Source organism: Heterodontus francisci, chromosome 1 (genome assembly GCF_036365525.1).
Source record: "Heterodontus francisci isolate sHetFra1 chromosome 1, sHetFra1.hap1, whole genome shotgun sequence".
NCBI lineage: Eukaryota > Metazoa > Chordata > Chondrichthyes > Heterodontiformes > Heterodontidae > Heterodontus > Heterodontus francisci.
Genome location: NC_090371.1, coordinates 252,873,898 through 252,887,925, shown reverse-complemented (window position 1 = coordinate 252,887,925; position 14,028 = coordinate 252,873,898). Strand labels below are relative to the sequence as shown.

General features: G+C 45.6%; 1 protein-coding gene across 1 annotated transcript in view; it reads right to left on the bottom strand.

The window, feature by feature from the left end:
- Window positions 1-7,289, bottom strand: part of LOC137372160 (heat shock 70 kDa protein 4L-like) — a 133,428-nt gene extending 126,139 nt beyond the window's left edge. The window contains exon 1 of the mRNA XM_068035716.1: window positions 7,025-7,289. Within this exon, the coding sequence (XP_067891817.1) occupies window positions 7,025-7,131 (107 nt within the window). The 5' untranslated portion in view covers window positions 7,132-7,289. The remainder of the gene's footprint in view (window positions 1-7,024) is intronic.
- Window positions 7,290-14,028: the final 6,739 nt, after the last annotated feature.

The window sequence follows — 14,028 nt, the reverse complement described above, 5'->3', positions numbered from 1 at the left end:
TGAGACAGAGAGAAGAAATCAACAACAGCTTTAAGGAGGGATGATATGCTAAATCAAAGGAGGCCATATGGGTGGAGCTTAGAAATAAAAAAAGGTGGCAGCTACATTACTGGGGGTGGACTATAGACCCACAAATAGTGAGAAGGAGATAAAGGAACAAATATTTCGGCAGATTTCTGAATGGAACATTAGGGCAGTGATGGTTGGGTATTTCAACTACCCCAATATCGACTGGGATACAAACAGCGTGAAGGGCAGAGAAGGGTCAAAATTCTTGAACTGCATTCAAGAGATCTTTTTTAGCCAGTACATAAAAAGCCCAAGAGGGGCGCAATTCTAGATTCAGATTTTGGTAAATGAAGCTGGGCAAGTGGATGACCATTTTGTAGATAGTTTTAGCATAATTGTGGAAAAGGACAAAAATAAAACAGGAGCAAAGATTCTAAATTGGGGGAAGGCAAATTTCACAAAACTGAGAGGTGACCTGGTGAAGGTGGACTGGCTACAGCTACTTGGAAGGAAAATCAGTGGCAAACCAGTGGGAGGCATTCAAAAGCAAAATACTACACCGCAAAGCGTAGACATATCCCCACAAAGATAAAAGGGCGGTACTGCCAAATCTAATGCTCCCTGGTTATCTAGAAGGTTACAGGGCAAGTTAAAGCAAAAAAAAAGCTTATGTTCTCAAATATCTTAATACTTTAAAAAGCCTAGAGGAATATAGGAAGTGCAGAGGTGAAGTAACAAAGAAAATTAGAAAAGCAAAGAGGACATGATAAATTGGCAGGTAAAAATCAAGGAAAACTCGACAATGTTTTCAGTACATTAAGAGTAAGAGGATAGGTAAGGAAAGGGTAGGGCCGATCAGAGATGTACAGGGGAACTTATGCATGGATGCGGGCAGGGTTCTTGAGTTTTTTGTCTCTGTCTTCACAAAGAAGAGGATGATGCAGACATTGTAGTTAAAAGAGGGGGGTGAAATATTAGATAAGATAAGCATAATGAGAGAGGATGTGCTTTAGGGTCTGACATCCCTGAAAGTGGATAAATCGCCAGGACCGAATGTTTTGCATCCCAGGTTATTAAAGGAAGCAGGGAGGAAATAGCAGATGTGCTGAGGATCATCTTCAAATCCTCAGATACAGGCGAGGTACCAGATGATTGGAGGTCTGCGAACATTGTACCATTGTTTAAAAAGGGTGTGAGGGATAAGCCAGGTAATTAAAGGCCAGTCAGTCTGACCGCAATGGTGGGTAAATTGTTGGAATCTGTTCTGAGGGACAGGATAAACTGCTACTTAGAAAGGCATGGATTAATCAGGGATAGGCAGCATGGATTTGTTAAGGGGAAGGTCATGTCTTACTAACTTGATTGAGTTTTTTGAGGAAGTAACAAGGAGGACTGATGAGGGTAGTGCAGTCAATGTGGTTTACTTGGATTTTAGTAAGACATTTGACAAGGTCCCGCATGGCAGACTGGTCAGTAAAATGAAAGCCCATGGGATACAGGGGAAGGTGGCAGGTTGGATCCATAATTGGCTCAGTGACCGGAAACAAAGGGTAGTAGTTGACGGATGTTTTTGTGAATGGAAAGCGGTTCCTAGTGGTGTTCCGCAGGGCTCAGTGTTGGGTCCCTTGCTGTTTGTGGTATATATTAATGATTTGGACTTAAATGTGGGAGGCATGATTGGAAATTTGCTGATGACACAAAAATTGGCTGTGTCGTTCATGGTGAGGAGGAGAATCGTGGACTCCAGAATTATATCAATGGTTTGGTCGAGTGGGCGGAAAAGCAGCAAATGGAATTCAATTCTGAGAAATGTGAGGTGATGCTTTTGGGGAGGGCAAATAAAGTGAGGGAATATACATTAAACAGAAGAATATTGAGGGGTGTAGAAATGAAAGACCTCAGAGTGCATGTCCACAGGTCCCTGAAGGTGACAGGACAGGTAGGAATGAAGGCAGCATATGGATTGCTTTCCAATCTTGGCTGAGGTATCGAGTACAAAAGCAAGGTTGCGATGCTAGAGATGCATAGAGCGCTGGTTAGGCCACAGCTGGAGTTTGCATGCAGTTCTGGTCACCACATTACAGAAAGGACATAACTGCTCTGGAGAGAGTGCAGAGGAGATTTCCAAGAATGTTGAGGGTTGCAGCTATGAGGAAAGATTGGATAGGTTGGGGCTGTTTCCCTGGAATTGAGGAGGCTGAGGGGTGACTTGATTGAGGCATACAAAATTATGAGGGGACTACATAGAGTAGACAGAAAGGAACAGGTTCCTCTGCCGGGGAGGTCGGTTACCAGGGACACAGATTTAAGATGATTGGTAGAAGGATTAGAGGGGACATGAGGAGAAACTTTTTCACCCAGAGGGTGGTGGGTGTCTGGAATTCACTGCCCAGATCGGTGGTGGAGGCAGAGACCCTCAATTCTTTAAAAAAAGATACCTGGACATGCACCTAAGATGCTGCAACCTGTGGGGCTATGGACCAAGTGCTGGAAGGTGGGATTAGTTTGGATGGATAGCTTATTCAGCCGGCTCAGACACAATGGGCTGAATGGCCTCCTTCTGTGCTGTATTTTGTTCTTTGTATATGTTCTATGTGTCCCTTAAGCCTCATGCACATACATATGAAAAGAAACGGTTAACCGGTTTCAAAAGGGTGTTTTGCATTACAACTGTTTCTTAGGATTAGAAGGAATAAAAATACTTGAGGTTCACATTCTGGTAGGATGTTTTCAGTACGATGAGGTGTTCCAGAACTGAATAATCAGATGCCACTCAAAGTCTCTCCAGGCGAAGTTGATGAAAACTCTAATAGGTAGCTGTTCATGGCAATTTAACTGCAGCAGGCATCACGTATGTCTTCCATCAGAGGTATAGCAACAGATCTGCTTGGGTTTTGAAGCAGCAGTCAAGCAGTAGAAAAATTCTTCAGCTTTCAGGATTTCTTAGTACACAGGAGGCATCAGGAATCTCACTGGATGCAGAAGTTCTTCAGAGAACGGAGGCAACAGTATCTGCCACCTTTCAAATGCAGGTTTCCTTTTCAAGAGATGCAAGTCTCCTTTACAGTGAGAGGTAACACTTTTCTGGGTCTTTTGTCTCTTGCTCCAGGCAGGTCAAGCAAAGATTTTCAAATGCCTGCCCTTTGTCCAATTCACAGGCTTTTAAATGGTCCAAAGTGAAAAAAGAACCTTCCTGAACATGGTCACATATCCGGACAGTGTTGCCTCTGGTTCAAAAGATGCTCTGAAGAAACGTCAAACCCCTGATATCCTTAAAACTGCTGAACTTCCTATCATTTTACAAGTTTAACTTCCTTTCAAAACACCCATGAAGTTTAACCCTCGTTCTGAACGTCCTTTCAAAACACAGCAGGAATTCCAATTATTTTTGCAGGTTTCTTTCACTGAGCAAAATCATCTAATTTTTTTTTGAAACACACACAAGTCCAAGATTTTAGTACAAAAATAAAACCTCGTGACAATGGTAACCCCCAGGATGTTGAGTGGCAGATTTAGCGATGGTTATGCTGTTGTCAAAGGGAGATGGTTAGATTCTCTTATTCAGAAGGTCATTTCCTGGCCCTTGTGTGGCACAAATGGTACTTGACATATCAGCCCAAGTCTTAATGTTGTTCAGGTCTTGCTGCACATGGATACAGATTGCTTCGGTAGCTGAGGAGTTGTGAATGTACAATGCTCATTACCAAGCAGCAGCAAACAACCCCACTTCTGACCTTATGATGGAGGAAAGGCCATTGATGAAGCAACTGATGATGGGTGGACCTAGGACACTGCCCCGAGGAACTCCTGCAGCAGAGATGATTGGCCTGCAACAACCATAACCATCTTTGTACTAGGTATGGCTCCAACCAGTGGAGAGTTTTCCCACTTGATTCCCATTGACCAGTTTAGCTAGGGCTCCTTGATGGTAGCATATGCACCATCTACAAGACGCACCAAGGCTCTTTCGACAATACCTTCCAAAGCCACGGGTTCTACTACCTAGAAGGACAAGGGAAGCAGATGCATGGCAACGCCACCACATACAAGTTCTCCTCTCAGCCACACACCTGACTTGGAACTGTAAATTGCTGGGTCAAAATCCCAGAACTCCTTTCCTAGCAGCACTGTGGATACACCCGCACCAGATGGACTGTAGCAGTTCAAGAAGGCAGCTCACCAAAACCTTCAAGGGAAATTAGGAATGGGCAATACATACTGACATAGCCAGCAATGCCTACATCTCACAAACAATTTTTAAAAATTGGTCAAATGCTGCCTTGATATACAGGGAAATCACTTTCACCTCAAGTTCAGCTCTGTTGCTCATGTTTGGACCAAGGCTATAATGAGGTCAGGAGCCGAGTGGCCCTGGCGGAACCCAAACTGAGCACCAGTGAGCAGGTTATTGCTGTTTAAAATGGCACTATCGATGACACCTTCCTTCACATTGCTGATGATTGACAGTAGATTGATGGATTGGATTTGTCCTGTTTTTTGTGGATAGGACATAATTTGGCAAATTTTACATATTGTCAGGTAGATGCTAGTGCTGCAGCTGTACTGGAACAGACTGGCTAGAAGCACAGCTAGTTCGGCAGCACAAGTCTTCGGTACTACAGCCGGAATGTTGTCAGGACCCATAGCCTTTGCAGTATCCAGTGCCATTTCTTGATATCGCCTGGAATGAATCGGACTGGCTTAAAACTGGCATTCACGGTGCTGAGGACCTCAGGAGGCAGAGATGGATCATCCACTCGGCACTTCTGGCGTAGGATGCTTGCGACTGCTTCAGCCTTTTCTTTTGCACTGGGTTCCCCTAACAGTGAGGATGGGGATATTTGTGGAGCCTCCTTCTATTGTTAGTTGTTTAATTGTCCACCATTCGAGTGAATGTGGGAGGACTGCAGAGCTTTGAACTGATCCGTCGGTTATGGGGTTGCTTAGCTGTGTCTATCGCATGCTACTTCCGCTGTTTGGCATGCAAGTAGTTCTGTCTTGTAGCTTCACTAAGTTGGCACCTCATTTTAGGCATGCCTGGTGCTGCTCCTGGCATGCTCTCTGCAATCATTTTGGGGGCAATATTCCAGATTTCTCCTGTAGTGCTTTCTGATATCCCTAAACAGCCTAGCTCTACCTTACACTGGTGTTTCAATCTCCCCCCAAAAGAGAAAATAGTTTCACCATTAACTCAATCAAATCCTTTTAAGCATTTTAAATACTCCAATTAGATAACTTCTTAATCTTCTACACGCAAAATGCAAGCCTGGTCTATCCAACCAGTCTTCATAATTTAATCCTTTCAGCCCCAGTATCATTCTGCAAAGCCAAAATATCCCATCTGAGCTGCAGTGCCCAGATTATGTCCAAACATTGCTTTATAGAACAGTAGCATAACTTCCCCCATTTTACATTACAGCCCCTTTGAGATAAACAGCATTCCATTGGACCTCTAATGCATTTTTGAACCTATCCACTTGTTTTTAGTGACTGTACGTTGAACCCTAAAACTATGTCCTCCACAGTTCCTAACTTCTCACCATTTTTCTTGGATGCAAAGTGATGACATCAAACTTCTCCACACTGAACTCCATCTGCAACTTTTACCCCAACTGCCCCAATTAGATGGTTAAATTATGACAGTTGCATAAACTTGGCTTGTATGAGAGCAAGACGTTAGGTGGTGATTGAAATGAGGTCTTTAAAGTGAATTCAACAACATGGATAGAGAAAGTGTGCCCTCTGGTGGGGAATCCAGAGAAGTAGAGCATAATTTTAGAGTTAGGATATTTAGGAGTGACATCGAGCAGCAATTTCGCCACACAAAGCAATGTGGAAATTAGGAATTCATTCCCATAAAAGATTGTGGATGACATAGGCAAATTGATTTTAAGTACAGATCAGGTGTTCGCTGAATGGCAGAACTGGCTCGAGGATTTGAATGGTATACATTCTGTTTTCAAGCATATGCAAGATAAATGAATTGAAAAATGTACACACCTACGAAGGTTGAGGATAATGAGCCAATTCATTCAGGCAGAACATTTGTTAGTTATATCACCCTACTAGCCAATCAAATAAGCAATGTTCATATTCTCTGTACGCTACACAGTTCCGATTACGTACAGTTACAAGGATTCGACGATCGCCCAAGTTTTCGTTGAAGATCAGTAATTTAAAAAATAACTTGGCCTTTAAACTAAACAAGTTAAAAAAGGACCGCATCGATTTAAAATAGGGTTAGTAACCAAAAAGAAAGCGAAATACACAACCATAACGGATGGGAATAGATTTCATTCAAATGCGTCAATTTTAAAAATGAAAGTTTGTACATCGCAGTTTAACCACACAATCGTTCAATACAATTATGGAACATGTTCAAACTGCGAGTGAATGATGTTCATTCATGTCATTTCGAGATGACTGCCGGGTGGCTGATTGAATGAACAGGTCTCGGTCAGGCTCATATTCAACTTGACTGATGTGAAACTCTGTTTTTTGGTTTCAGTGTGCACGAGCAACTAAATTTATAAAACGAACTTTACCTCCACGGAAATAAAATGGACCAAAAAGAGCAGTTAACAAGAACACAACTAGCTGAATCAGTTATACACCCTGGCTCACTTCCTACAGTGAAACAGCGAGTGGAACGGCCGCTTCCCTCTCCTCAATGACAAACGGTCTGCCTCGCTCTTCCAGACACAAAGGTCCCCCCACCCTCCCGAGCAACGTCCCAATGCAGATGCAGGCTGAGGCCACCCGTATTACATGCACTGACTCAACCAACAAGGTGCGGGAGGAGGTCCAGCCTCAGCATCTGCAAATATGCAGCGAGAAGCCGCCACCCTCCCGCTGGCTCAGATCTTTGCCGGTGAACCGCCGACCCCCCCACAAGTCCGCAGGTTAACAGTCATCACCCGCCTCAATCACCGCCATCATCATCGCGGGGGCCACCGAAAGCCGAATTATACCGCAGATTCCCCGGTCTCTCCACGCCAAGGCCGGCGATACTCACGGTGTACACCTGTCGCTGTACTCATTGGCGATGGTCTCGATGCCACCGCTTCTCGCCACCGCGATGTAGCAGTTCTGGAAACCCACGTCAAAACCAACCACCGACATTACAGCTACTGGCTTACAATTTAAACGGTACAGAAAGACAGGCAAACCAAAGCGAGTCGTTCAGCCGGCACCGGGTTACTTTGACACCAACAACAATTGTAGCCGCTCTGCCCATTAACCGGCCCGTAGAATGCTCCAGAACACCGCAGTTCTGACGCATGACGTTGCCTTAAGTCCCCGCCCACCGGCGGCGCTGATTGGTGAGCGGGTCTGCGCTGCGGGGGCTGGCGTGGGTTTGGAATATGTCAATCAACTGTGACGTCATAAAGAGCGAGGCAGTTAATGCACAGGCATGTCTTGAATCAGTCAGCTCCACACCGCACCTTGAGTTCTTTTTAATATCTGTGCTAACAGACTTTGAAAAATGAAGGTAATCCACAATCATAATTCAGGAAGACATTGATAAACTTACCATTGGTCCTCAATATAGACAAGTGTGATAGGAAGAATAAGAAGGCCATATACTCAATGGAAAATGTGTCTAAATGGAGTACAGTAACGGGGGGGGGGGGTAACATACGCAAATCACTGAAAGTACAACGCAGGTTAATAAGGTCATTGAAATGCAAACAAAGCACTGGGTTCTTTTCTAGAGGAGTATAATTAAAAACAGAGAAGCTATTAAACTTGAACAGAACCCTGGTTACACTACACTTGGACTACTGTGAACAGTTCTGGTCTCCATATTTTAACAATGATACAGAGGCACCAGTGAAGGTACAATTTTGTTACTAGCATGGTATCAGAACTGAGAGGTTATACCCATCAGGAAAGTTTGAACAGGCTTTTCACTAGAAAAGAGAAGACGGAGAGGTAACCTGTTGAGGTCTCTAAGATTATGACAGAGTTTGATAGGATAGACATAGAGATGTTTCCAATTACAGGCAAGACTAAAATTAGGGGCCATAAATGTAAGATTGACACTCAAGGCACTCACATTGTTACTGTACATGGCGCAGGTCTGGCCCATACCCCACTCCTGCGCAGTGGCAGTCACCCGAGCCATCTTCCGCTTTATCTGGAGATCCAAAATGGACCATGTCCGGAGGGACACGATGTTCAAACCTCTAGGTACAGGGGAAAAAATGTACCCAACGTTGCCCTCAACCTGATGGCCACCTTTGCGGCTGCATCAAGCTGTGCATACAGCCCCAGTATGCAAACACCAAGTGTCAGTACGTGCTGAGGTTCTATCTTTCCCTGGTGTTGCGAAAGATGGGTCTGGCCACATTACTGCTCCATCCAGTTGGACCGTGCCGTACCATCTATCCTTCGTGGAAAAGTTTGTGCAGAAAAACACCTTTGACCACCAATCCATCAGGCAGTGGTCTGCACGGAATGTCCTCAAGACCCTACGGGAAAAGGAAATGGTGGATCCTGTCGGGTGGTTCCCTGAGCAGACTGCCAAAGTCATTTGGCAGAATGCGCCATCACCAGAAAATTCAAACAAGCACTAAAACGTAGCTTGGCTGGTGGTGAGAAGAGCCCTCCCCATCAGATCCTTCCCGCATGCCCGAAATCTCACCGCCTCCGTAAGCTGCCCTTGAGGTGGCTGTGATGGGGAAGAGACTGTTGCCCACCTCCTTCTGGAATGTGCCTTTGCAAAGCAGGTGTGGAAAGTGATGCAGTGGTTTTTGTTGAGGTTTATCCCAAGCAACTGCAACACGGGAGTCTGTTCTCTACGGCCTGTTCCCAGGGACGTATATCAAGATAAACATCAACTGCTGCTGGAATACCATCAACTCGGTGAAAGACGCTCTTTGGTCTGCCCGAAACTTGTTGGTCTTCCAATGCAAAGAGTTGTCCACGACCGAATAATGCAGACTGGCACGTTCCAAGATGCAGGACGACATGCTGAGGGACACACTAAAGCTTGGGGCAGATGCCGCAAATGTTTAATGGGGAAAGGTCACTGTGTAAGATCCTCCCGCCATAGTGAACCGAGGGGCTGGAAACTGTGTAAAACAAGTCGGTCTGTATGCACCAAAATATGGTTTTGCTGCGGAATGGAAATGTACATTGCAGGTAAAATGGAGTGGAAGGGTTGTGAGGCAATTCACGTTCTGTATTGAAGGAAACTGATTTCTTTTGCACTTTCTGGAATGTCAACTTGGAACAGTTTTGAACTGTTTTGTAATGTATATTTTTATAGACTTTTATGAATAAAGTATATTTTTGGAAAAAAAAACTCATAAATCCAATAAGGAATTCAAAGGGCTGAATCTTCTGTGCCTGCCGCCGATGTCAGCAGTGGGCAAAGAGAACGGTGGCTCGCAGGCTGCATGTCATGGAGCTGCCACAATCTTCCGTGTGGCGGCTCATTTAAATAGTCGGGGTAGACTGCACCCCGCCCCACCCCCCCATCACATGGAGAGGGCTGGCTCTCCGTGCCCGGCAATGGCGTCAGCTGCCTGTGTGCAGGCGCTGACGCCATTTTTAAAGGGCTTTGAGCCCTGCCGGTAAATTTAAATATTTAAATCACAAGTAAAATAAAATAAATAAAGACATTTTTTCTGCCCGTCTCCCACCCACCATAGCAATTTAATTAATTATTTGCCCTCTCCCCACAAAAATACTTACCTTTTCCATCTGACCTTCCTCCCCCAAACTGCATAAACTTTAAACGATAACCCTTCCACCATTCCCTACACCAACGATGTTACTTTGTCCCCGCTCCCCACTGCACCGCACTGATAAACTTACCTGCTCCCCGCTCCGCACCACTGTGGTGCCTCGTTTCCCCAGACGGGGATCCCGGGAGTGCTGGGCCGAAGATCGCAGTGGGACATGAGGTACCATTAATTCATTAATTTTAATTAATTTGAATATTCAAATGAGTGTCCCGTTGCCAAGCAGTGTGGGGCTGCCACAAGGCCTTGCCGCTGCCGGTAATATCGGGTCGGGCCCTCCCAGCATCAGGGTGCGTGGAGACCCTCTCACGGAGGCATCTTCAGGCTCCCCCCGCCATGGACACCGATGCCTGGGAGAAAACAAAATCCAGCACAGAGAGTGGGTAGAATGTGAAACCCGCTGCCATAAGGAGTGGTTGAAATGAATAATATAGATGCATTTAAGGGGAAGATAGATAAGCACATGAGGGAGAAAAAAATAGGATATGTTGATGGGGTTAAATGAAGAAGGGTGGGAGAAGGCTCATGTGGAGCATAAATATTGACCTGGACCTGTTGGGCTGAATGGCCTGTTTCTGTGCTGTAATGTTTTGTAACTTTACATTTAAATGATACAGTACAGAATAAAGCTATTTGGCCCATCATGTCAGTGCTGGTTCTTTTGTAGAGCTATCTAATTAACCTGTCTCTTTCCCCAGAGCCCTGTAATTTTTTTCCTTCAAGTATTTATCCAATTCTTTTTTGTATGTTACCGTTGAATCTGTTTCCACCTGCCTTTCAGGTAGTGCATTTCAGATCAAAACAATTCACTGTGTAAAAAAATGTTTTCTCATGTTGCCTCTAGTTCTTTTGCCAATCACCTTAAATCTGTGTCCTCTACCATTGGAAATAGTTTCTCCTAATTTACTCCATCAAAACTATTCATAATTTTGAACACTTATATCAAATCATCTCTTAACCTTCTCCCCCAGCTTCTCCAGCCTCTCCACATAACTGAAGTCCCTCATTCCTGGTACCATTCAATAAATGTCTTCTGCACCTTGACATTCTTCCTAAAGTGTGGTGCCCAGAATGGAACACAATACATCAGCTGATGTCTAAACAGTGTTTTATAAAGGTGTAGCATAAATTCCTTTCTTTTGTACTCTATTCCGCTTTTCATAAAGCCAAGGATCCCATGTGTTTTTTTTAACAACCTTCAAGGATTTGTATACATACACCCCCAGGTCTGTCAGTTCTTGCACCCCCTTTAAAATTTTGCCATTTCATTCATTTGCCTCTCCTCTTTCTTCCTATCAAAATGTATCACATCACACTTCTTTGCGTTAAATATTATCTGCTATGTGTCTGCCCATTTCATCGCTGTGTCTATGTCTTTCTGAAGTCTGTTACTATCCTCCTCATAGTTTACTACGGACCGAATTTTATTAGAGTGTTACACTTGGGCGGCACAGTGGCGCAGTGGTTAGCATCGCGGCCTCACAGCTCCAGTGACCCGGGTTCGATTCTGGGTACTGCCTGTGTGGAGTTTGCAAGTTCTCCCTGTGTCTGCGTGGGTTTCCTCCGGGTGCTCCGGTTTCCTCCCACATGCCAAAGACTTGCTGGTTGATAGGTTAATTGGCCATTATAAATTGCCACTAGTATAGGTAGGTGGTAGGGGAATATAGGGACAGGTGGGGATGTGGTAGGAATATGGAATTAGTGTAGGATTAGTATAAATGGGTGGTTGATGGTCGGTACAGACTCGGTGGGCCGAAGGGCCTGTTTCAGTGCTGTATCTCTAAACTAAACTAAACTTTGCGGCAGCACGCTTTGAACTCAGCAGCATGCCCACATTCAGTGCCCGTTGCAGAACTTCCGTGATATTATGCACGGGGGCTTATTAGTATCACTGCGACGAGCCGCCTCCGCCTCCGCCCCCCCCCCCCATATTACATGGGGAGAGGTGGGAAATCTGGCACAGTGAGTGACCTTTTGTGAGTTGTGTAGCAGGTTCTGGGGCCTTATTTAAAGCACCCCAGTACCTGCTTCCTGACAGCTGTCAGGAAATACTGAACTCACTGTTGAAGAGTGGGGCTGCTGTCAATCTGGCAGCAAAGCAGAAAGTGCTGGAGAAACTCTGCAGGTCAGGCAGCATCTGTGGAGAGAGAAAGCAGTTAACTTTCAGATCTGTAACCAAGTTCACAGATTTTCTGCTTTACTGCCATATACTTACCCTGCTGTGTCCCAGTGTCCTGCGAAGTTGCGATCCTCTTCTTCCACTCAAGTATAACATTCCTTCTTGTAGGAGTGCCGCACCTTAATTTTGCACATGCCAGGACGTGAGACTCAAATGTACCATAAAAGGCAAATACACAACAGAAATAAAACCATAATGGAAGAATGTCTACACACTATGGGCTTCTAATTATCTGACTTGAAAAGCCGCACACTAATATGCATTTGGAATCTGTATGCATTTCTCTGCTAACTGTCATGTGAAAAGACATGTAATTACAATTAAATGATCTTTGTAAAGAACCAAGAGAATATGTTCATATTCTAGCTGCATTGTTGACTAGAAATATTACGTCAATAATTATGATCAGCCGCTGCAGAAGTAAAGTGTACGTGAACATACGTTGATGTGTAATCGATGACAAACCATGACTATAGCACAGATTTCCTCACTAGTTCTGCATTGGTTTTCTAACATGTGTAAAAGAAACCTTGCAGACAGAAGTTAGAACAGTTACACGGTGGAATCACCATTTCGCATTTAAAGGATCACACCAAAAACCGAGGATGGCAGAGGGGTGCTGTAGGGTGGCCCCACAGTTCAGAAAAGCCTCCCTAGTCACTCTCCTCCAGGCTGTGCGGGCAAGGCGGGGGAGGTCCTTTTCCCCAGCCATGGTAAGAAGAGGCCCTCCCGCCTGACCAAGGCAGCCTGGCTGGAGATAGCAGAGAAAGTGAGTAGCCGTGCGACCATCCGGCCTCAAAGGGTCCAATGCCGGTAGAGGATGAACGATCATTCCCCCAGCCAGCTGGGGCCCTCTAGGCCTCGGTGCGCACAGGGTACGACCGCCAAAGTCATCCATAGCCAAAGGGCAATCATATCAGCAGCCTTCCTACAGTCAGGCTGCTGGCGCAGAAGTGGCACCGCGTAGGAGCATCTGCAAGCATTTCCAAAAAGCACTGACACAAATGGGTCTGCATGGGTGACACAACAATGTAGAAAGGCCGAAATCAAAATCTTCTTCACGAACACGTGCGTTGCTTTTACTGTGTGCATGAAGTGTGCCAGCATGTACCGATGGTGACTCCTCTCATTACATCATTGGCCTTTCAGAACTGCCAATGTATGGAACAACATCATTGCCATGCCAGTATTACTCATGTGTTCTCCATGGATGCAGTAACATGGACAATGGCTCAGTCTGCTGCTGCCAATAATGGTGGACGCAAAGATGTTGCAGATGCGGACTGCTACACAACAGGTGAACTAGGGTGCTGTGTGGCTTGCAGAGCCCACGGTGGTTCCTATGGTGTGGAGAACCTTTGATCAATGAGGCGCTGCCTTGCTTCCCTAGCTCGCTGCTTGCACTGCATGCGGTACCTGGATGGTCTCTGTCCTCCCATGTGCCTTTCTTGCTGTAAGTCCGCAGCGTCCTCATTGTCCGAGGATGAGTCCTGTTCATGTCTTTCCTCATCCTGCAAGGCCTCCCCCCTATTGTGTGTGTAGTTGTGCAGAGCACAGCAGACAGCAATGATGCGAGCTACTCTTTCCGGCTCGTACTGCATGGCACTAGCCAATTTACCCAGGCAGCGGAATCGCATTTTCAGCATGCCGATCGCCTGCTCAATGGTGGCTCTTCTAGCTCTGTGGCTGGCGTTGTATCTCTCTTCTGCAGCAATGGTGGGGTGTCTCACTGGTGTCAGAAGCCATGTATGCAAGGGCTATCCCTTGTCTCCAAGAAGCCACCCCACCATCTGAGCCATTTCATTGAACAGCAACAGCAGCTGGGACTGGTGCAGGATGTAGGCATCATAGCAGCTGCCTGGAAAGTGGGTACAGATTTGTATTAATCGTTTCCGCTGATCACATACAAGCTGCACGTTGATTGAGTGGAAGGCCTTACAGTTTACGTATTCAGCTAGTCGCCCCGCCGGAGCCTTAATGGCAACATGGGTGCAATCTATGATCCCTTGCACCTGGGGCAATTCCGTGATGGAGCCGAAACCGATGGCCTTCTGGTCCTGTCTTTCAGGGTCCGTCGTGAAGCAGATA